General features: G+C 41.0%; 1 protein-coding gene across 4 annotated transcripts in view; it reads right to left on the bottom strand.

Moving 5' to 3' along the window:
• The window catches only part of mpp7 (membrane palmitoylated protein 7), a 157164-nt gene that overhangs the window by 7457 nt on the left and 126437 nt on the right, over nt 1-23270 (bottom strand). For all 4 annotated transcript variants that reach the window (XM_023949912.1, XM_023949914.1, XM_023949915.1 and 1 more), the window contains 4 exons: nt 16414-16494; nt 12351-12444; nt 8830-8938; nt 5607-5750 (listed from right to left, as the gene is read on the bottom strand). In XM_023949912.1, coding sequence (XP_023805680.1) covers nt 5607-5750; nt 8830-8938; nt 12351-12444; nt 16414-16494 — 428 coding nt within the window. The remainder of the gene's footprint in view (nt 1-5606; nt 5751-8829; nt 8939-12350; nt 12445-16413; nt 16495-23270) is intronic.

Genomic DNA, 23270 nt, shown 5'->3' with positions numbered 1-23270 from the left:
AGGACTCTGGTTTGGCCGTGTGGGTTCTGGCAGATCCAGCCCTCAGTACTGCAGCACGTCTAACGTGGCTGCACCAATTTAGCCTCCTGTTTTTACAGGGAACATTCAACTCAAGATTTCAGGACAGATATGGTTTTATAGCCAACCGCGTTGCCAAACAGACTATTATAAATACACATAGATACACATTCAAAGTCAGACGCACAAAATCCGGCAGTGTGTGCGCCCGGCATGTACGCACATAAACACAGCCTCGTAAAAAGTTTCAAACTCCTGAATCGCCTGCTTTTCAGGGAGGCTTCTTCCAGCCAGAAGTTACTTCAGAACCATTCTGGTGGTTTTCCGCTTTATAATGGATTAGCCGCGCAGCTAAATATAAGAGCTTGCTCGCTGTGACAGCCCGCAAAAAACCCTGGCCTGCTTTTCTGGCACGACTCCACCAACGCAGACAGGCTTTCTCAGAGTCTACCGCCTCTTCTCACGGTTTCATCAACTTTGGAGATCACTGAAAGAGGACACGAGGACAAGAGTCTGGCCTCTGATGCTTTCTGTGAAGAAGTCCCTAATTTTACCAATCACTTCAAAAGAGATGGATGGTCGCACGAACCAATGATTTGAGTGGGCGTGTCTGGAGCTTTGAAGGAAGTCTTCTAGATCTGTGGTCATTTTGGCTAGCAAATGAGCAGGACAAACGATCATGACAGGAGTTTGCACTCATACAAAAGGATTTGACTTTTGTCCAATGTCAAATAAGTGCAATTGTGAGTCGAGATCTCACATGACAATAAATCTTTAAAAAAATAAGGGTTTGAAGGCAGGCCGTATACTTCTGTGTGAAGTTGTTTTACCTTGAAGTGATAAACAGAAGGATTTGCTGATTTTCGATGAGTTAATCATTCTTAATACTCTGGCAGGTTTGTTTTCATCATGGTCTTTCGTTTCTTTTTGAACAAAAGCTTGGTGTTCTTCAGATTCAAGTTCTTACTGTCTTTAAAGCATTGACTGTATGTGAGAACTGGACTGAGTGAGTGAGTGTGATGTCACCCATAGAAAATGGTTTGCTTCCAGCTAGAACCAAATGAAGTCAACATTTTTTCACTTTATGAATGCTGCTACGTTGGAGCCAAACATCAGCAGGAAGCGGTGATTGGTCCAAGTCAATCTGAGTCAACATTTCTATGGCAACCAATCTCGCCAATTAGAAGTGTGCTAGTTGGAAGTCCACACACCTATGACTTGAAAGCCTACACATACTTTTATTGAGGCATCTGATTGGTCAGTCTATAAATTGAATAATTTGAACTACAAACAAAATATCATGAAAAAAAAAAAAATAGGAAATTCAAAAAGTGTTAAAAAATGTATCAGAGCAAGAATGGTTATTCTGACAAGTATAATGACTATCAGCTGTTTATTGCTCTTCAGAAGTCCATGGGATTTTGACTTCGTGGAACCGGCGGGTTCTTCCTGTTTGGAACGCAAGGCAGGAGGGGTCTCCGAGTCCAGTTCTGACCATGCTGCATTTGTTGAATATTTTTTTTGTTATTGCTTAGATGCTGCTATGATTAAAGCAGTGCTTCTCAAATAGCGGGGCGCGCCCCCAGGGGGGGGCACGAAGCGATGCCAGGGGGGGCGCGCGGTGGTGGCGGTTTTAGGCACAGGTTTGTCCGGTGCGCAAATTTAACGTGGGGGCAGCGGTGACAGCGGCTCAGTGCTTGGAAAATAATCTGGTCCACTATTCGGTTCCTATTGTCTGTTCTGTCTGTCCGCGGCTGCGCGAGTGAGAACGAAAGGGGAGGGGTGGTGTGGGCCCTGTCTGCCAGGGGAATCGGGGCACGCGGACCACTGCTACCGCTGCCTGTTGCCCAAGATCACCGCTGCCCTTAGATTCCTAAGCTCATGCTAACAATGTCATTCTTTATGAACTATTGTAGACATTTTGATGACGTGTCTTTATTTTCCATCCATGTTTTCTTTGTCTGCCTGTGGTTTAGTTAGTGTCAGACAGACATAAAGACAGCAGGTAATGCAGGAAAACAGCTGCACTTTTATGAGATCAGAAATAAACAATCCGTCATTTAGGAAAAAAAATCAGCACGTTTTTACCTATTTCTTCAGACTAAAAACGTTAAATATATTGGTGCTGCTGTGTTAATGTTTCAGATCAATTTAGATTTAATATTATTTATTGATTGAATTATTTTTTTCAGCATCAAATGGTTCAGTTGGTCAAAATGTTTCTAGTTTAAATAAGGAATGACAGATTTTTTTTATTTCAGGTACTTTCAGCTTCTTTTCTGTTTTAGACTAGAACAGGGTTTCTGTGGCTAAATAAAGTTAATATTTGTTGAAAGTGGATTTATTTTGCTTTTTTCTTTTGTTAGTGTTAAAAGATACAATTTTAGGTATACAAATTTTATAGATACTGACCTGATGTATTGTCACCGCGCGAGTGTGTCTGTGTGTGTGTGTGTGTGTGTGTGTGGGGGGGGTTATGGGGGGGGGGGGGGGTCAGGGGGGGCGCGAAACATTTTCTTTTCCTAGGGGGGGCCTGGCAAAAAATAATTGAGAAGCACTGGATTAAAGTAAGCCACCAGATGCTCAGATGTTTTTAAAAACTAAAAGCCTCAGAGTTCCTTCAAATTTCACTAGCTTTGTTTTCTGAGAAATGCCTCCATTGTTTTTTTCTTCTTTGCTGCTGTGTTTAACTTCTGTTCACTTCCTGTTGTATGTATGCTCGCAAAAATGCTAAGGATGGTAAATGGCTGATGCTTGTATAAGGCTTTTTTACCTTCCTCAATGGCCCAAAGCACTTTACAGCCACAGTCCCATTCACACACTCACACACTGATGTCTCTTTGACACAGAGGATGCTACTATAATCATACCGACTATGGAATCAACGAGAACTTATAAAAACTACACATCCCAAGAGTTTTGGGTCAATTAAGGTAAAGGAACATCACTTGCAGAAGATTGCTGCTTGCAGAGGAAAAAATAGGGATAGTCTTAATTAGGAAAATTTTTAAAATTGTGAGAAAAAGGTAGAGGTCTACATATGAAGAGGGAAGAAAAGGCAAATGGAAAAGTGGGTGAGTCTGAGGGAGTGGATATTCTTTGTCATCCCACGCGTCAAAACAATCCTCGTTAGAAGAAAACTCTTGGGACACATTCATCAAAAATGGCATGACATCACTTCATTTCCAAATGAATCAACCCATGTCATGTGCCTGTTTTAACATTTTATCCTTCCAACGTTTAATGGCCCTTCTGATTGCAAAAAAATGAGCTTAATGACTCAAACTTTGTTGTAACCACTGAGGCTTTCACTTTTGAGTTGTTCATCCTATGATTCTTCAGATCTTTCTGCAGTAAAGTCTGCTTGCTAAGAGAAAGCCTCTTCATGGGACCTTTAACTGCTGTGGGCTTCAGTTTGTCCTCCTCAGGTGTGACCTTTTAAATGCACCACCTGCAGCAGGTCCAGCAGGATGCCTGCTTTATTGCTGAAATAAAAAAAACCCACACACCTGTCATGTCTTTAAAAGATTATCCAAAGCAGGTGGTTCTTTTGCTGTTTGACTGTAATTTTCTGCTGCTTGGCTGCTTTCTGCATTAGAGCGCAGTGATGAATTACATCAGCTTGTCCTGCTCGTCTCCACTCCAGTTCAGATTTTTTTTTTCTTTTTTAAAGAGCTGCAGAAACAATGACACTACTGTCTGTCAGGCTTTAGCACTAAAGCAGACTCATGTCGTCAGGAAAGAAGTGTAGCTGGCAGAGGACGGGCAGGGCTGAAACAGCTTTCCTGACACATTTTACTTTGAAGGGAAGCGGTGACGTACAGTCAACGTTGTTTCACAGGCACTGATTGGAACATGCTTGAAAACATTCCCACCTGCCACACCATTATTACCCAGAGGTCACTACTGATTTTACATTTTTAAAGTAAAGCCATAACCTTTATATCTTGGATACAAGGCATTTCGCTAAAATATCTCCAAAAATACGAAGGGTTCCAAATTAAATGGCAAATACTAATTCTTATTGTCTCTCTACTGGTCAATATCACACCAGCATGGTAAAAGTAAATTGTTAAGCTGATGTATTTTAATATTTATTTTTACTTGATTATAACTGTAAATTGATATTGTTTTTCAAGACAAAAATTGGTTCAGTACTTTTACTGTATATGAAAACTGGACTGAGTGACTCCAAACCTTGGCATTCCGAATAGGAAGTAGCCGCTGGTTCCAAGAAGACAAAATGCCGTAACCTTCTATAGAGAAATAAACAGCTCAGTCATTCTATTTGTCAGAAAAAATTCTTGATCTTCTTCCCTTTTTTTCAACATGTTCAATCCAAACCAATCATTGCTTACTGACCATTGATGTTAAATCAATGGTTAAACATCAATTTACTGTATTATTGTATTCCCATGTGCTAAACCTAAAAGATTGAAGCAGCTATTGAGGACAGCTGTCCCCCCAAAAACCTTCATATATTTCTCATTGACTTTTTTTTATAAATTGTTCTTATAAGCATGGATAGGGAGCCGGTTTAGCTCGTACTGGTTTGCGGCGCCTTCCGTCTGTGAAATCAGGGTTCGACTCCGGGCTGCTCCCTGTTCCCTTCTCTACCTCTGTGCCGGTCCCAAGCCCGGTTTGAGAAGGTTGCGTCAGGAAGGGCATCCGGCGTAAAACATTGCCAAGTTTACCATGCGACTTGTTCGCCGTGGCGACCCCTGATGGGAGAAGCCAAAAGAGGAAGAAGAAGAGTTCTTATAAGCATGGATATAAAAAACGCGTTGATGGAATTTGCTGCTTTCTGATGAGCTTATTTTTTTTAAGTGTTTGATCAGGAACTTAAAAGACTAAAAATGGTTGAACATATCTAAATGGAACAAACACATTTTAAAGGGTAAGATATAGTCCATAAAATCAGTACTACTTTGTCACCAAGAATCACTTTTAATCCATCATCTACAAGCCTCTAGGACCCCTAAGCCCTAGACGGCTGTCAGTCATCCTCCATCTGTTCTGCTGGGTGCGGTCTCCATGTAGACCTTAAAGTTGCCTGTGGTGATTAAGACACGGGAACTGGACAGCTCCGAGCCCGGTGGTGCTGGGAAAACCATCATGCTTTCCCTCCGATCCTTCGCCCGTCAGCTTCACGGCAACCCGCCTGATTGGTTTCATGTGTGTCCCTGCCGGGCTGGGATGAAGGTGTGTGGGGGGATGACCTCATCCCTCCACACACAGACAGAATCCTCAGCGGGACCACAGAGTCTCTGCTGTTACTCTGAAAGGTGCAAAGCCGGGTGTTTTTTACAGCCTTCCAGCTTCATGCTTCAAGTTGACATATTTTTAGCGTGCCCGGAGGTCATCTTATCTTAAAATCAGAACGTGTTCGATTCTGATCGCATGAATTCCACTGTAGCACTTCTGGACGCTGTTGTATCTTTTGGTCACAGCTGTGATGATTCAGAAATTCAAACCTGGAACTACTTTGATGACACTTAAACTTTCAGTGTCCGTCTAAATGACGGCAAACCTGACCCGGCTGTGGCTAAATGCTGAAGAGAATCTGACAATAATTTCCTGTATCTGACCGTGAATGGCCTGGTGCTTCTCTTGTCGTCCTTGCTTGACATGATTTTGGCATTCTTTCTGGTTTCCTTCAGTCTCTCGATGGATGGAGGTTTCACAAACACAATAAAAGGTTTGAACTCTGCTATCCGAAGAACCTTTAGCACCTGAGAAGACAGGGAACACAAAGGAGAAACATACGTATGCTTTTATTCACAGGGAAAATAAAATATAATAGAATCCTCCAGTTAACAGTGTATAATTGTACTTTAGATATCTTCATCAAAGTGTGTAGTGATGAAATAATCTAATCCTATTCTATCTTAATTTATTTTAGGTTGTCGTTAGAAAAGATCCGTTTCAGTCAAGTGAGATTAGTAAATTGAAAAGGGACAGATTTTCAAGACATTAAAATTTTAAACTAAGACTGAACGGACACCAATCCAAAAAAAAAAAAAAAAATCAGACAAAACGCATACACACTGCAAAAGCACAAATATTACAAGGTATGCTTTGTCTAACGTTTAGTTCAAATATCGTTTTTTTCTTTATATAAGTCAAAACTGACTTCACTGTGAAAACTGAATCTTAAGAAAGAAACAGACCGTTTCATAAAAAATATTTTCTGCCTTGCAAAAAAGTTAATCCTGTAAAGAAAGTTTATAAATGGCAAAACAATTTTTGTTTAATACAACAGGTCAAGGGGCTTAGAAACATTTTCTTAAAAAAAAGATTCTTGGTAAAATCCTTAATCTTACCCTATTGGCATTGTTTATTTAAAGAGCCTCTTTTATGTAAGTGTATTATAATGTTCACTCCTCACTGTAGGCAACCCCAAAGCGGTAATTTGATCCGTTCCTCTAAAAACCTAAGCATTAAGCCCTCCCAATCCACGAAAACGAGTGGGTGTAGTCCACTGAGAACAGCCCCTTCCAGGAAGAGCCTAGCGCTGCCAGCCCCGCCCCCAGGCTAAGACACACGCCCACTTTCTCTGTGGAGCTACTGGTGATCAGAAAAACGCTTTACTTTTATATGCACAACATGCACATCTATCTTTGCAAAAGTTCAGATGTTGTTTTTTTTCGTGGACAAAACGCAGACACCCTGCCGATTCCAGGTTGACATCATGAAACCCTTTTGCTATCTTAGATGACCACACCCTTACATTGCAGTGTTATCCCTACCATGACAAAGGTGGATAAAGATGGAAAGATTTCATGTAATCCATGGACACCAGTGAAGATGCAAAGCCACAAAATATCACAAAGTTATTTTTGTCTTGTTTCTAGTTTCAAACACCTTTTTACACTTGATACAAGAAAAAACTCACTAAATTTTCAGTAAGGTGTAATACATGGTTTTAAAACAGCGAGTCGTTTGATCTTGACAACATTTTTCTTTCAAGTAGTATCTCTGATGACAATAGTTTTTAAAGTCATAAATTACATAAATTTTGTAATTCTAGTCTTATTTTAACGGGTCTAAAAAAATAAAGGATAATTGGACTGTTGTAGCACTAAAATCAGGATTTTATAAGCGTATATATATAAGTTTACAGACTTTAAAGATGAAAAAAAACAAAAAACTTTTTTACCAACAAACATTTTAGGACATAATAATTCCAATATTTAGAGCAAAAACCTGCATATGAGCTTGTAGCTGATTTCAATTTTAAAAGGGCAGAAGAAGAAATCTTACCAGAACTATTTCTACTTGTTCCGTTGGCAGATTGTTTTCACTTATAAAAGGGGGAAAATATCTTGTATTCTATATGGTTTACTTGTTTTCACAATGATATTTGCATTTCCTCAGAAACTTATGTGCATCTTTTTTTTTTCTGTCTTTGTAATTAATAATAAAAGGGAAAAAAAAAAAACAGAAGAAGAAAAAAAAAATTAAACCAGGATGTGCCAAAGTAAGTGAAGCCATGAGAAAACACATGCTTGGACAATGATCTGGATTATGATATTGCTTTTACTGCTCCATATGTTTGTGGTTTGAAGACTTGCCATCCTGATGTTTGTTGTGGTAAATGTACCCGCTGAACAAAAGCAAACGGAGCGGAATATCACACAGACTCTGGTTTGTCCAGGCTCAGCTTGGAGCGAGCCATCTGAATAAAGTCTGATCCCAAACTACCCAAGAAATTTAAGACTTTGAATGGAGCAAATTAGTGGCAATTTCGTTCTTGAAAATGAGCCTTCCATTTGCTAAGTTTCTTTAGGAAAGTCAGGGTTTAAAGACCCACTCATGAAAAAGATGTTTTTGGTGTTTTTAACATGTTCTTGCTGAATTTATCTGATGACGGAGAACATATGTAAAGAAAATTAAGCCTTAAATGTATTTGGGAATATTTCTTTTTTTGTCAGAAAGTTGTGAATTAGGTGCAGATGGAAAAATGCAGTTTAAAAAGGGTGTATTTGTTATATAGCAAATACAATGAGGGGGGCACAAGCTCTCTGCAAAGAATCTGGTCGTTCTTCCCAAACACATTTGAATATTTTTCTTATTTCTATCAAGTCAATTATAAAAAGATCCTTTGACTTTGTTCTTATTTTTATTCTTTCCTTCCTCTTACTAATGCGGGACAGCAAGTCGTCAAATTTGGAAGTACTGAAAGTGATGTCATTCAGACGCAGATCCTGCAGTAGATGGTGAGCATCACCGTACTGGGAGAATCTCTGAATGACCTCATGAACCCAGACATGGAGACATGATTACCGATGCTTCTCAAAACATAAAAAACTTGATTTCTTAACATAATTTGTGTCTTTCATGCATTGTAAAAGAGATATATAGGCAATGCTCCCATGTAGTGAAGTTTATGAACACACTTTTAGACTAGCTTGGACCAGCAAATTTGACACGTGTCAATAGAAAGACAGTGGACGCGAATTTGATGCGGGAATAGCGTTCAGTGTGAACGAAGCATAAAAAGAGTAAATATAAATGTTAGCATCTGGCTAAAAGCTCTATTTTTGTTGAACCGGTAATGTGAGATTGGGGGCATGAGGAGCTGCAAGCTAAGGGGAAATAAAACAACACAATTGTGATGATTATGCTATTTTTCAGGCTAAAAACGGCGTAATTCTAATTAAATGACAATTGGTAAAGGTTTGGAAATAGATCAAAAGATGATTAGAGTGGGATTTATAGGTGGATTTAATTCTGAAACAAGTGAAAGTGGAGATCCAAAAACAGAAAGCAAACTGAAAACCAGAGAAAAAGGGCGACAATGTCACTCACATGAGGCTGAACGTCCAACAGACACACTTTGCCTTTGGACAGGACAGAGCGAACCGAGTCCAGGGTCGTCCCGTAGTAATTCCCTTTGAACTCTCCGTACTCGATGAACCTGAAAGAGGAAAAACAGGAGACGGGTTGATGCCCAATTATTGGAGTTTGGCCAAATTATATTCTAAATAATGACTTATAAAAAGTCCCCAAATTTACAGAGACAGAGGAATTGTTCTTTTAATCACTAATATATCTGAAGAGACAAAAGATACTTCTTTCAGTCAAATATCGCCTGCTAAAGAAGAGTTAAAGCCCTAATTTCTCCCCGTTATCCTCAGCACAGCAGAAACTGTACGGGTTGAAGAAAACCCTTTTTCTCTGGATACTTTTTTTTCCAATTGGAATATTTTTAGCTGGAAACCAGGAGGAAAGAAATCCAAGAACGTGGAAAGAGTGTGGTGCTCAAAGAACGGTGTGGTATACCGCCTACCGTCCATGCCATGTAAAAAAGAACATTTTATTGTAATTGCTCTTGTAATTTACTTTTGTGTTTTTTTGAAGGGATTATATGTATATAAAACTCATTTACAGTAATGGAATTCTCATTTACAGCATACAGTAGCCTGTATTGAGAGAAGCAAAACCTGTGTGCCAGCGTGAGGGTTGATGGTCAGAGCCCGTCACGCCGGCAGAGAGAGCTTCACTGAGAGGGTGGAGTGTTGGCGTTCTGACACAGACCAGGGCTCTCCCTGGGAAAGCTGTTCAAGGCGAACACGGATTGTTGCGGCCTTTCATGTCTATGATCACAGCATTGTTTCTGCTGCATGCAATGAGGCAAAACGCAAACAAGTTCATCTTGCATCTTGCCACTGCCGCCTTGTAATTTTTGTAGTGCTGAGAGCTCGGCGCATCTGCCCCACATCACAGCTCCGCTCACCCCCTCCAAACATCGCATGCCTTCACCTCCACCGCAACACGGCCTAAATATACAGCACCTCCTCCTCCTCCTTCATGCCCCGACACAACATGCACTCCCCACCACAGGCTTCCCTCTGCCGTTCGCAGAGGATGTGTTTGTTTGCATGCATGCGCATCTTTTCCTGCAGTTCGTGTGAGACCATCCATCACTCTGATGACCGTCAACAACCTGCATTTTCATTTGTGGGCCACAAATGTAAAGGCGGCTTGCGGTGTGGCTGCACTCTCTGAGAGGGCGACCAGGAAAAGGAGGCATGAGAGACAGGAGATCTAGGGGCCACCGTCTGGAGGGCCCGGCCCTGTCATCAACAGCTCACTCTCAGCTACAGACTCCCAGACGACAGCAGGGAGCTGCTGTTTGAACTGTGGAAACGGGCAGTCTGCAGCTGGGACTTTCAGCTTATAAGGGTTTGGATCTAACATGATAAGCCTGCAAGTTTTTGTTTGAAAGCAAAATCTCAGAGATATGTTTGTCTAAACCCAGCAGCACTGAAATATTAGGCCAGTCTCCATAGCCTACGCTCATGTTGTGCATAAACCTCTTGACCTGAGCACAAACACCAATACAGTAAAACAACCATGTAGAGAAGAGGATGAGGAAAAATGGGTAGTCTTGTGAAGACAAAAGTGCTTTATGATTTAAACCCAAGTTGGTTTGTCTTTTGCAGTGCTATGCTCTTTACAACCTAGTTTTAACTAAAATATTATGTAGAGCAATTGTTAGCACATGACATGTTGTCATCTATTGATGTCAGCTAGTTGGAGAATTTGTACTGAATATCACACATCGGGGTCCTGTGGTCCACCTCTGCAAGTGGACATAAGTATGGTTCACTAAACTTGCCTGTGCACGGTTTGCTTAAATGGGTCTGTGCAGGATTAACCTGCATGATCTTGTGCATGGTTCCCTTAAACAGGGATGGACATGTTCTTTTGGCATTTTTCTGATGAAGAAGGACATATATGAGGAAAATAGCTTAAAATTGCAAATTTGGATTCCAGTACTCCTTTATTCAAATGGTTGTGAATCAGGAGCAGGTGAACATTTTTGAAAAAACTTGTACTTGTTGCGTAGAAACTACAATCGGCAGGCCACAAGCTCCCTGCTCCACTTGTGGACGAATAGAACATGTACGTCTTTGTTTTCCTCGTCTGACTCAAACCTGCACAGCTGGATAGCTCTGACATTCCTTGCGATTGTTGTTGCACTGCTAATGTTAACTAAGGGTTGTGAGCTACCGAGAACATAAAACAAAGGGATGTTGGGAAGAAGTGGCAGGCTTACTCCATGCCAACAGTCCTGCCCACAACCGAGAGGCAAATTTCTAATGAACTCCTGCTGCTCCACAGAAACAATGTTTTAGAAAACGATACAGATTTTGGCTAAAAACTGAACAATGACTATTAGAACTGGGAATGCTTTTTACAACAGATCAAAAGATGAGCGGACTGGGATTTGAAACACGCCTGTGCCTTATTCACCTAAATGGCCTGTACACATTTGACCTCAATGTGCAGAACAAGTGTTGTGTTAAAAGGGCCTTTTCCATGCTAATATTGAGTCTTTTATAGTAAACAATATTCATGTATATAATAATATACTCGCTTTGGCTTACCAAAGAACAAATTTTTGCATTTTTCCCAAGTTCTCTTCCTACCCGAAAGTAAGACGACTCCCCTTTCGCCCATTGTGGGTGCCGCCCATTTCATGACGTCAACCTAGAGTCGGCCTCGGCAGTGTTTCTTCTTTTGCAAAAATGGATGTGCATATTGTGCATATAAAGTAAAAGTGTTTTTGCTGATCATCGCTAGCTTAGCGGACAAAGTGCATGTTTGTGTTGTGTTAGCCTGGGGGCGGGGCTGGCAGCGCAGACTCTTCCTGGAAGGGGCTGTTCTCAGTGGTCTACGTCAGCTCATGAGGATCCACTTATATTTGTGGATCTGGAGGGGCTGGTGCTCAGAGAGCAGGTTTTTAGAGGAATACTCAGAAGTGTGAGAACAGATCTAAATAACACTTTGGGGTTTCTTTTTATGAGGATTAAAAATAATACACTTCAAAGCTCAAAAAGTTGATTTGGCACGGTATAGGCCTTTTAAAAGTTTAAACTTGAATATTTTAAAGGTTTTTCCTTCTTTTTGTGATTGTGTGACATAATTCAATCGTCACGCTGTCAACCAGTGAGACGACAAAATAAAAAAATAATAAAACAATAAACTTAACATCAAGCAGAACCAGCTCTCTGCAGGTCCAGAATGAACTGCAACTGCAACTGCAGACATTATGGTCTATTAATCAGCTAATTATAAATTAGTGTTGAACCTGTAAATGGGGGCTACTACCTACGAAGATTTTGCTTTAGGAATGTTACGAAGCTTTGACGGAAGCTGCAAGCAAATAACCTGTTTGATAAAAACTGCTTTCTTTTACAGTAAAAAGGTAAAAACAAGTTCACACTTAAAACTACTTTGAAAATCGTAAAAATCACAACCCTCTGGTCATTATCCAGTTCAATCTACATCATCAAAGCTTTGAATATGACGATTTTACCCACTTGTTGTTTTGGATGTCCGCCTCAAAGAGATGCTTGGAGATGAAGTGGTACTCAACCCCCTCAGTCTCGTGGTTCTTCTTGGGCCGACTGGTGTCTGTCAAAGAGAAACCGGACCGTGAACACCTGAAGCTTAGACTTTGTGAGTCACTGCTGGAGCTAAAACGGTGCTGAAGCGAGCCATGTTCCCACGCTGCAACCTGCAGATCTCCACAACATCAACAACTGCTAATGACCACAAAGCCCAAAGAGGTTCAAGGGAAGATCAGCTCTCTGCGCTCTCCTTTTAAAAAAAAAGGGGGCCAGAGCGGCACGTGGAGGGAACGTGACCAGGGAGAGGATCTGGATCTGCAAGAGTGCAGGGGTCGACTTGTACTGCAGCTCCTCTCTGAAGGTCAGAGGGGGGGAAGCACTTACCCGTCAGCAGCTCCAAAACAAACTGTTAAACTTTTATCACCTGCAGCCCGACTGCCATGTTTTGCAGAGTTTTTGAGCTTCACTTTTTAGCAGAATGTTTGCAGCATTGTGAACTTTGAAGGCAGATTGAGTAACATTTAATGTCTCAGAATTGCAAATTCCTTTAAAAAAAAACCCAGCTGATTGTGCTAATTTGGATGTAGTACACAGACGAACAAGGAAAAGAACAGTTTATTTTGGAGTGAAAGAAATAATAAATGTATCACAATATTGTAATTACACTTTACAAAATATTACTTAAAAGAACCAAACTAAAATGTTTGTAATATTTCTTTTTTCTATTTTAACAGATGTTTGGGTACAAAATTAAAAACACACATTATAAAAATGATTTAATCAATGATTCAAACCAAATGTGGTTCAAAACTGTTTTTGATTTAAAAAAAATAAAATACTTGGTAGTTCTTCAAATCCAGCCCCATCAGCTGCTGATTACCTGGATCAGGTGTGTTTTGCATATAGGAAGCTAAAAAGTGTCAGGTTAGTTGGTAAACATGTAGGATTAGTCCCCTAAAGGCCTGGAGTTTGACACCAGTGCTTTAGCGTATTGTTCACATTACATTGTTGAGGTAAGAGATGAGAAGTATTATGACCGATGTGATTCTGCAGTGCACAGGCAGAAAGACAAAACAAAAATTGAACGGAGAAAGTAAAAAAGACCAATGTTTCCAGAAAAAAATGTCTTATTTTCTGTCTTGCAAGAAAATAATACTTTTAAGAAAGTTTTTCAAAAATAAAAATCCTAGATCTGAAAAAATATATCTAAGTGAAATGAATTATTTTCCTTAAGATAAAATTTTTTACACCATTAGCAGATTTTCTTTTGCTTATTTACATACAATCTGCCAGTGGGGTGAGAATTACTGACTTATTTCTAACTCCTTTCCTGTTTTTTCCGTGAAATGTCTTTTTGTTGATGCACCAGGATTTCAAATCATCTGGAGTGCCCCCTGAAGTCTTCATTAATGTCAAATGTATTTGCACACATATCTTTGTTACTAGCATCACTAGAGCTCTTTAAGATCACATCCCAGACACAAAAACAATTATCTTCGTAAATTAAATACATTTTTAGTTTGAAAAAATGTGTTTCATAATCTGTTCTGAAGAGATTTGCTGCAACAAGTGTCCGTTTTTCCCGCTTTAAATTGTGTGGAACTCCAGATCTTCAAACCTGAGGGACTGACCTCACCAGGAATCATCAGTGACAGTGCCATCTAACATCTTAATAGTTAATAGTGGCATTTGTTTACCAGAAGCTAATTGAAATAAGATGAATATGAATACTTCGAAATTTCCTTTAAAGAGAGAAGAAAACACTCAACAAAAAAACCCTCCGAAACCTTACGTGTCTGCTTTATATTGGTGATCCAGATCAACAAGTGAATACGATTTCACAAACAGGGTAAATGCATCTGTAATCTTGGATTGGGATGATGGTGTTTAACCTCTAACTCGAGTGCTTTCAATAGTGTCTCTGTTTCCTCGAAGGCTGGTTTACATTTCACAGTGACAAGAGGAGAATAGAGGGAGGGAAAAAGCATCATCGGGACCGCAATCTGGTGGCGTCCCAAGCTGCGGTTTTTAAATGAAGAGAACAGGTCGAGCTTTTAGGCTTAATCTGAAACAACACTACGTTTTGAAGACATCCATGTGTCCTCTGGCAGCAAGTGCCATTGAAAAAGGAGTGAGACGAGATACTTTCCATCCCTTTCCTGTACGCGAGAGCCAGCTCTTGTGCCGTACGTCCTCCAAAATCCCACTGTCTGGCTCTATTAGGCAAGTGCACGTCATATTTGAGAACAATTAACAGACCTAACAGGGGGAAAAAAAAGACCCTTGCCAATGAAATTTTATTACCAGGGACATTTTAAGTGTCAGACTTTGACGCTGCATGTAGCAAAAACAGCAATCACTATGAGCTGTGCTCAGATTTCCTTTAAACTCATGTTGCAAGCTTCCATGCAAGCCCCAGATGGTATGGGCGCAATTAATAGCGCCTTTACTGGGCTTAAATGTACAAACTGAGATTTATTTGTCCCAATATGCTGGCTGTGGGACATCTCAGAGCTACAAAATCCTTCTGCCAAACTGGAGATCCCGTCATCTGCAGAAACCTGGACAGCGTTCAGCAGAGAGGGCTGCGCGTGGGCCCTTAAAAGGAAAAAAAAAATAAGAAAAAAAGCAAGACGCAGCAGTAGAAAGACAGAAAACATAAGGAGAGTGTGTCCCCAGTTCACGAAGGGCAGGACAGACACATTTAAAATGGGAAAGTTGACAATGTAAGTGTGAAAGCTGGACCTCAAGCTGCCTTGTCATGAACGAGAATCTTCCCAGCAGCTGCCACACCAAACAAGCCCAGCTTTTGGGAGGGTTAAAGTTCTCAGAACTCATATTGGGACAAGTAAACTCAACATCCTTTATCCAAAGGGCCTGATTTGAGCAACTTCTGCCGAGCAACTGTGCTTACATTTCTCTGAGTGTTTCCAATTCGTCTCTGTGGACAAGAAGATCCTCGGATGTAAAACCGATCAGAAGGGGAGCAGCTGGTGTGCCGTTCCTCCTCAGAACAGCGCCACATAGAGGCAAATGCTGAAAATACGTCTATTTGAAGCGTTCTTCATCAACCTCAAAGAGTGTGTTTACAAAACCCTCCGTCTTTGATAAGCCCTCCCAAAGACATGCAGTAAAGTCTTTTTGTCCTTTGAGCCACAGGTATGCAAAAATAAGTAAAAAAAGTCAACAAGTTTCTGTAAAAAGCACAACATTAAACTTATACTTTTTCTTTTGTAGGGTCAGAATATTCCCATGTCTGCAAAGGAGAGCTTTAGAAATAAAAGTAAAAGCCGTAAAAAGGATCAAAAGGGAAAAAAAAAACAAAACACCAAAATATAAGTGTGATATGAAAGCACCAAAGAATGAGTGTATATTTCTGAGTTTAAGTCACACGTTTTTGTGTAATTGGGGGTGCAGCTTGTACCCAGGTGTGACTTATCTGTGACGCAGAAGCAATGCAGAAGAAGAAGCGTCGCTCAGTCTGACGACGGGCTCAGAGGAATTGTTCCAAAGCGACACAGAGGATGAAGAATTTAACGGATTTAGTTATTTAAAAGTGATATAGAGAGTTTAGCTGACTTCTCAACGCTGGAGATGTTTCTCTGGCCTGGGAACATCTCGAGGTTCCCCCAGAGGAGCAGGAGGAAATAGCCGGGGAGAGGGCAGTCTGGGTATCTTTGCTTAGATTGCTGCCCCTGTGACCCGCTCCCGGATAAGCAGAAGAAGATGGATGGATGGTTGACTTGTTAGCATGGTCTTTATGGTTATGTCCTATGTCTTATGAAGCTAAATAAGCATCAATATGTTACAATAGTGAAGCGTGTAGATATTATTGCTATTGATTCTGTTTTTATGACTTCCCTTCCAAGATGAAATGTCTGTACTTGTCCCTTATTTTGTGAAATTAATTTCTGCCAGAAGTGTGACCATTAAACATTTTTATCAAGTGCCTTTAGAGAATAATAAACTGCAGGGGAGGCACATTATGCTTGATCACACAGAAAAGCATTCAAAGACTCGGAGCTGAACTTACGTGGGATGGTCACACCAAAATGCTGGGGGTCACTGATCAGCAGCTTCCTCTTCAGCTCGTTCATGCCGACGCCAGTGGGTCCTAGACAAAAACCAAAGTTTTGTTTCAACACTTTCACAAGCAGGGACGGACATGAAAACTTCCTGATGTCCAAAACCAGACAAAGTTCGGACTGTAATGTGCTGAAATACGGGTTTATGCAGCTGTCGGAATGTCAGAGCTAAGATGACAAAAGGATTTGAATTATTAAACTTGATATAATGATCGCTGATCAGAAACTGAAAGGCTCCTGCTCTGCTCTTGTTATCTTTGCTCCATCTGCACGGCTCTTCAGCATCGTAAACGTTTAATGTTTCGACTTTCAACGAAGGAGGACAGCAGAAGTTATTAGAGAAGAGCTTTTCCAGAAAACCAACGGGTCTGACAGGAACCCTCTGTTGTCAGGTATAAAAACAAACTATATAACAACAAAAAACCTTATTTCTTACAAGTTCGTCAATCTGCAACACTTGTTCTTGTTGATGATGCACTTTTAGTCATTTTACATGCAAGATGCATCCCAGACGTGTTCATTTCTGCAGAAATCCTACATTTACAATCTCAAAATTGTCTGTAATCTGATGGGTTCGAGTCTGAAGCGTACTGGAGCGGTGCGGACAGTTGATTTAACTCTGTAAATCTTCGGTTCCACTTCTCCTCTTTGCTCTGGCAGGAGATGAAAGCAAGAAAAACAGAGAACGTAAGAATATTTTTCCTGCCCCGCCGTGAGTCAGCTGGACTTTCCATTAAATCCCCAGTGGGAAAACGGGGGCAGCGAGTGGGAGTGAAGACCGTCTTATATCGACAATGTATCAATTGACGATTTGCTGACAAAACTGAGCGTCTCTCCCCAGCATTTATCACTAATATGGCAGGTAAATTAGACAACCCCAAAAAACCCAACAAAATCTTAATCTGTTAAGCCGATTTTGCCAAATGTTTCCGTTTTTCTAAGTTGATGTTTGTAACAAAATGGACAAAAAAAATTGTGCATAGTTCCTTGCAGAGTGTGCTGGATCTCGGATCGAGATTCCTCGCATGCCTGGCGTTCTGGGCAGGCGGCGCAATCGCCGAACCTGATTGAAAACTCGTTTCTCCAGGCAAATGTGTTTAGCAGGCCGCACCTCTAAAGTAAACGGACGATGAGTTCCATCAGTCCGGTGGATTTGGTGGAAAAAATAAAGGAAGAAATTTCCTCCAGATTTCTTTCAGTGTGAAGGAGGTCACTCTAACTGAACAGGTGTGGACATCACAGGTGTGTTTTTTGAACTCTGAACATCTTCTCCTGCAGTCTAACTTGTGCTCACTACTTCTTCTGTGTCTGCTGCGAGTGATAAAAGCAGTTTCCTTGCTTTGCTTCTGAAAAATCTTCTTTTGGACGGACACCACAGCCTTTCAGGACATTCTGTGGTTACCGTCTCATAGAAAAACAGCAGATGACAGCATCAATCTTCCCGCAGAGGGAAGGCTTTTCACAACACGGACTGAGGAGCTGAGGGCCCCGTGATTTATTGCAGCGACGAAATGGAGTTCATTTAGTATTTTCTTCAGTGGGGAATGCAGCTGTGCCATAGAGGAAAGGGTTCACAATGGCTGAAGGTGTTACAGCATGATAATAGAAGGTCCACCCAGTGGGCTCAAACCTCCACATAGAGTAGGAACGTGGCGCTCTGGCGTCAGCTGCCGAAGCTGCAGCCAGTGCCTGCAGTTCTTCGCACTTGTACAGCCACTTTCACTTTGTCCACCGTTCCACAGCCCCCCACGGGCGATATCAGTGACGCATGGCGGCGGCCCTTCTTCAGAATACCTCAGACAGCGATTAAATGAGCCGCCTGCCTGCCAAGCAGACTCACCGCCCGAACTTTTACAAGCAGAGGCAGCGGCCCGTTCCACCGTCTGACCTCGCTCGCGGCACCGCTTGGTTCACTTTTTTGTGCCAAACAATTCACCGAAACAACAGCAGCATTATGAACATGAAGGCGGCTGTAAAAAGGAGAAACTCGGCGGCTCTGAGCTGAACTGGAGCCCCTCATTTTTTTGTGTGTTCTCTCTGTCCTTGCAGTTTGCTCCCCCTTCGCTAAAAATGTCAGACTTCATCAGTGCTCTCATTAAAGAAGCAGGTTTAATGGAGGGAGCACATCCTGACCATTTAGCGTCCCGTCCAGCACGGTGCTGGCTCCGGCGCTCCCACAGTCAGATCAGGACGGGCAGCAGCACTCCTTTACGGCGCAGGTTCCAGACAAGTAGGAGTTTTACATGTTTGGATAAACTCCGAACAAATATTGACCTATTACATGTGTTCAGGGCGAAGCTGCAAATTAAAAAGGCTCAAATCATCAGAAACCTGGAGGTCATGGCGTCGGGTTACGGGGAAATGTGGGAATCCAGGCAGCTTTTTGACAGGTTAAATAATCAGATTTCTTTCAGAACCCCTCCGCGGTTGGGTCAGACTGTGCGAACAGTGTGTAAAAATATATTTGCACTGGCCGTCGTGTTAGAAGTGAACAAAAGCCCAGATAAGCATCGTGATTTGTCTTTGAAACAGATCTGAGACTTCATTCATCCAGCGCTCCATGCAAGTGTGGGAGGTGGGCGGCAGGTCCATCATTAGTGGGTACTTTGGACCGCGTGCTTTAGAGGAGGACCGCCTGCAGGAGCGAGAGAAAGGCCTCGGGAGGCGGGGGGCGATGTTTGATACAAAAACAACGTGTGGGGAAGGTGTTGGGCCGGAGAGTGGAAAAACGGCGGCGGTGAAGCCAAGTCAGGCACACAGAGCCGCCGCGTTCCTGTCTGCAGCTCCAACAATAAAGCAGACTCCACTTGTGAGCAGGACGCTGACCTTCCCCTAAACCCCTTCCTCGCAGCTCTGCTCTGCTTCGGCTCTCCCGCCTGGAAATAGCTGCAAATGAGCAGCAATTAGGAGAACCATCGAAAAAAGATTTTGACAAAAAAGCAAAACATTTCTAAAATACTGGCCATTAAATCGACTCCTGGTTTCATGCAGAAAAATGGATAACTAGGGTTTAACCTGAAGCTACAAAACATTCAAATGTAAAAGATTTGTATGAAAATCAAACAGTTATTTTAATGCCATAATTACATCAGCATTAAAGCTTAAGCAGAAGAAAGTCTGGTCTTAATGTCCAGTTGTTCCCCTAACCGTTAGCCTTTGGGGTTTCATGTGGAGGGTAGGAAGGTTATTCTTTTAAATGGGATTTGAGCAGGGAGTGCACTTCAGGAATCAATGTGAATCGATTCAATTTAGATTTAGTCAAGACTGTGCTGGTCAGGGGGCTGCACAGTTAGCGCTCCTGCCTCACAGCACAAAGGCCCTGCTTCAAACCCCTTTCTGTGTGGAGTTTGCATGTTCTCCCCGAGCATGCATGGATTTTCTCCAGGGATTCTGGCTTCCTCCCACAGTCCAAAAACATGCTTCAAAGGTGAAGTTTATTACTCTAAAGTGGCCCTAGGTGTGTGCCTGTGTGATTGGGGCCCTGCGACAGCCTGGCGACGTGTCTGGGGTCTACCCCGCCTTCGCTCAACAGTAGCTGGGTTAGACTTCGGGTGAAACCGGTCAAGAGAATGGATGGATGGGTCATGACTTTATTTGATCTGAAATTATATTTTATTTGTATTTTTTAATGCAAATGTATAATTTACAAGCAGTAAATTAAACTGAAGAAGAATTTTCACTTTCTAAATTTCAAATTAATATTTGTTCAAAATCTAAAAGAAATTTGTTATTAGCTTAACCCCTTGATGCCAACTGATGTAAATATGCATCAAACCACTTTTACTACAAAATTAGTTTTATTTAGCATTTACTTGAAAGCAAAACCATTTTTATAGCTGGAAATAAATTCAGGCATTAAGGGATTAAAAAATAAGCAAAACATTGTTATGAAGTCAAATCAATTAATCGATTTCATCAAGAATTTTTTTTAAAAGAAAAGGGTGGATGATGTGTTTTTACATTAGGCTGGCTATTAAATGCACAGAGTTGATTACTTTTGAACAAAAGGGAAAAAAACTGCCTCAGAGCTACAGCACATATAATACACCACTAAATGTATTATAATGGATTTATTAAAATTTGAAATATTACTTTTATATACAGATTTTACTTTAAGAGAAAATAGAAATGTGATGCATCACTAGAAAGATTTATTCATTGTGTGTGTGTTTTTTTTAAATTTAGTGCATCTAAGTACATATTACTACTTAATACTTCCTTTTTTTAAAAACTATTAATCCACATGTTAAGCATGAAATTGTACTGTGCTTTTGCAGGAAAATGTGTTTGTTTTTAACAATAAATGTACTTTATTTGGTGTTAAGACAGTAAAATGCTGACCTCTATCATAGTTGGGTTTATAAATGTAATTTTCAGCTGTCTGAAACTGTCCAAAAAGCAATCTTTGAGTGTAAAAAGATTTCCTCAGGGGTCAAGCGCGGTCATTTGTGTTGTGAAATTCAGAGTAAAAAAAATTTCAGTAAGAAAACAAAGTTTTTTAATGTGAAAAAAATCTAGTGGCTCCTGGGAGAAAATTAAGGAAGCAGGCTGAGAAACAAAAAGCAGATCTTTCTTTGGCCCTCTACGCCGCTGTGTGAGAAATTGTCCACTGATTGTCCTCCAAAATATGGAATTTAATTGGAAACATTTACATTAGCGAGACAGGCAGGAGAGGCTCAGCATCCTGGGTGTAAGGCTGGGACATGCTGGCAGGAAAATGGGCTTTCTAAATGAGCAGCTCGCCTGATGAAGAACATGCTCTGCACACAAAGGACTGGCCAGTCAGGCCGCAGAGCTGCAAACAGGCAGCAGACATGCAAACGTGGGTGGAACACCTTCAGCACAGCTGCCGCTCAAACACTGCTGTGAAGCCTCCAAACCATAACTCAGATGAAGCATCACTTTCAATTTGGTACTGATGAAAACATTTTATAAAGTGACATTAAATAAAAATACGCCTGTATTTGTCTGTCTGTCTGCACAGCGTGACTTTTGTTCATTTTTCATGATCAACATTGGAAAAACTAGTGGATTTCATGTTGTATCTGGTCAAATAAGACTTCATTCTAGCTGTTCTAAATGTAAGAATCCACCGATTGTAGGTTTGATTATTCTTGATTCCTTTAATGCAAAGTTGCTTTTATTCATAGTATGGAAAAACAACAGAGACAAATTCTAGGTTATGTCTCTTATATTATCTCAGCAACTAAAGTTGTCTAAAGAGTTAAGATCTGTGCTCAGGAAGCTGCAGAGGAATTTACTGCTTGGCTCTTTTTTTTTTTAAATATTGGGAATAATATTGGGACTATGCAAGAAGTTTGAACCGTTTGTTCCACCCATTTGGAGCTTAAAGCTGAGTTTTGAGCTAAGCTGGTGATTTTTGCTGTGTGGTGAAGAGACAGTCAGGAGGGCTTGTAGACCCGGATAAAAGTGTTTTAAAAAATTGTGTTTTTAACATGTTCGTGTGGCATTTTTCTGATGATGGAGGACATATATGGAGAAAATAGACCTAAAGTTGCATTTCTGAGTATTTCTCTATTTAAATAGTTGTGAATCAAGAGCAGACAAAAAAATGTTGCTTGAAAAAGCTTGTAGCTGTGACGTAGATGCCACAATTGGCAGGCCATGAGCTCCCTGCTCTGCTCCATTCTGATGCATCCACTTGCAGGCAACTATAAACGTCTTAATTTTCCTCATTGAAGCTGGAATCTGGATCAGAACTGTAAATAAGCCGGATGGCTCCAATATTGCTTGTCATTTTTGTTTCACTGCTAATGTTAGGTTGGGGTTGTGAGGGGCTGTAAGCTAGTGGGAGAGAGTGTAAACAGATGGATGGTGGAAAGTGTGGGAGGGCTTACTCCATGCCAAGAGTCCCTCCCACAACTCAGAGGTGAATTTCTAATGAACTGCTGCTGCTGTGCAGAAACTATCACAGTAAACAAATTATATTATTTTATTTTGGCTAGTAACGGCATATTCATAAATAAAAGACCACTGGGAATGCTTCTAATATAGATCAAAAGTTGATTGGAGTTGGTCTTTAAACATGAACTCAAACAATGATGCCTCTGTTGGATCTTCAATGTTACGCTGAGTCCTATTGCAACAACTTTGAGGCTTTTTTGTCCTGTAAACTTCTTTTTAGAAAGGCCAGAACTTGACATCATCACATCCTGCCAAGATGGAGACTAGTATAAAGAGATGAAGAAATGGCTTTTAATCAGCACGATATAATCAAATGTGCCCTGTGATCACAAATGCCATCTGTTTTTAACATCTACTGGAAAACAAAACTGATGAGTAAAGTTAAGGTATCATCAAACATTTTTAGAGAAACTTTATAATGTTTTGGTTAAAACTGAAATATCGTCATCTTACCTGCTGCACCTGTTTTTCTATCTTGTACCTCTGTTTATGGGTAACACTTGCCTTTCAACCACAAAAACTTCACATGAAGCAGCTGAGTTCATTTCAAGACCTTGGCAGGTTACACAGCTCTTTGTGTGTGTGGGGGGGGGTGTCTCTGCAGCCCCGTGTTAACAACTCCATCAGCGTTCAATAATTCAGGAGACACTGACAGTGAAGTGAAGCAGACGGCGGGAAATACGACTGATAAATATGAGGTCGGCTGTGTCGGTTTAACAGAGCTTTAAGCGACTGCTGGTTAGTTCGAGGCCAAGCCACCTGGAGCTTCTGGATCGACAAAAATCGTGCTGAGGCGTTTGTGTCATCTGTACTTGTCACTACCTAGAAAGTGAGACTTTTCATTAAAATCTGAGAAAATCTTGACTTAGCCAAGTCTGGA

The sequence above is a fragment of the Oryzias latipes genome, chromosome 20, assembly GCF_002234675.1.
Source record: "Oryzias latipes chromosome 20, ASM223467v1".
In the NCBI taxonomy this organism is placed as follows: Eukaryota; Metazoa; Chordata; class Actinopteri; order Beloniformes; family Adrianichthyidae; genus Oryzias; species Oryzias latipes.
This window is presented reverse-complemented; position numbering and strand designations above follow the sequence as displayed.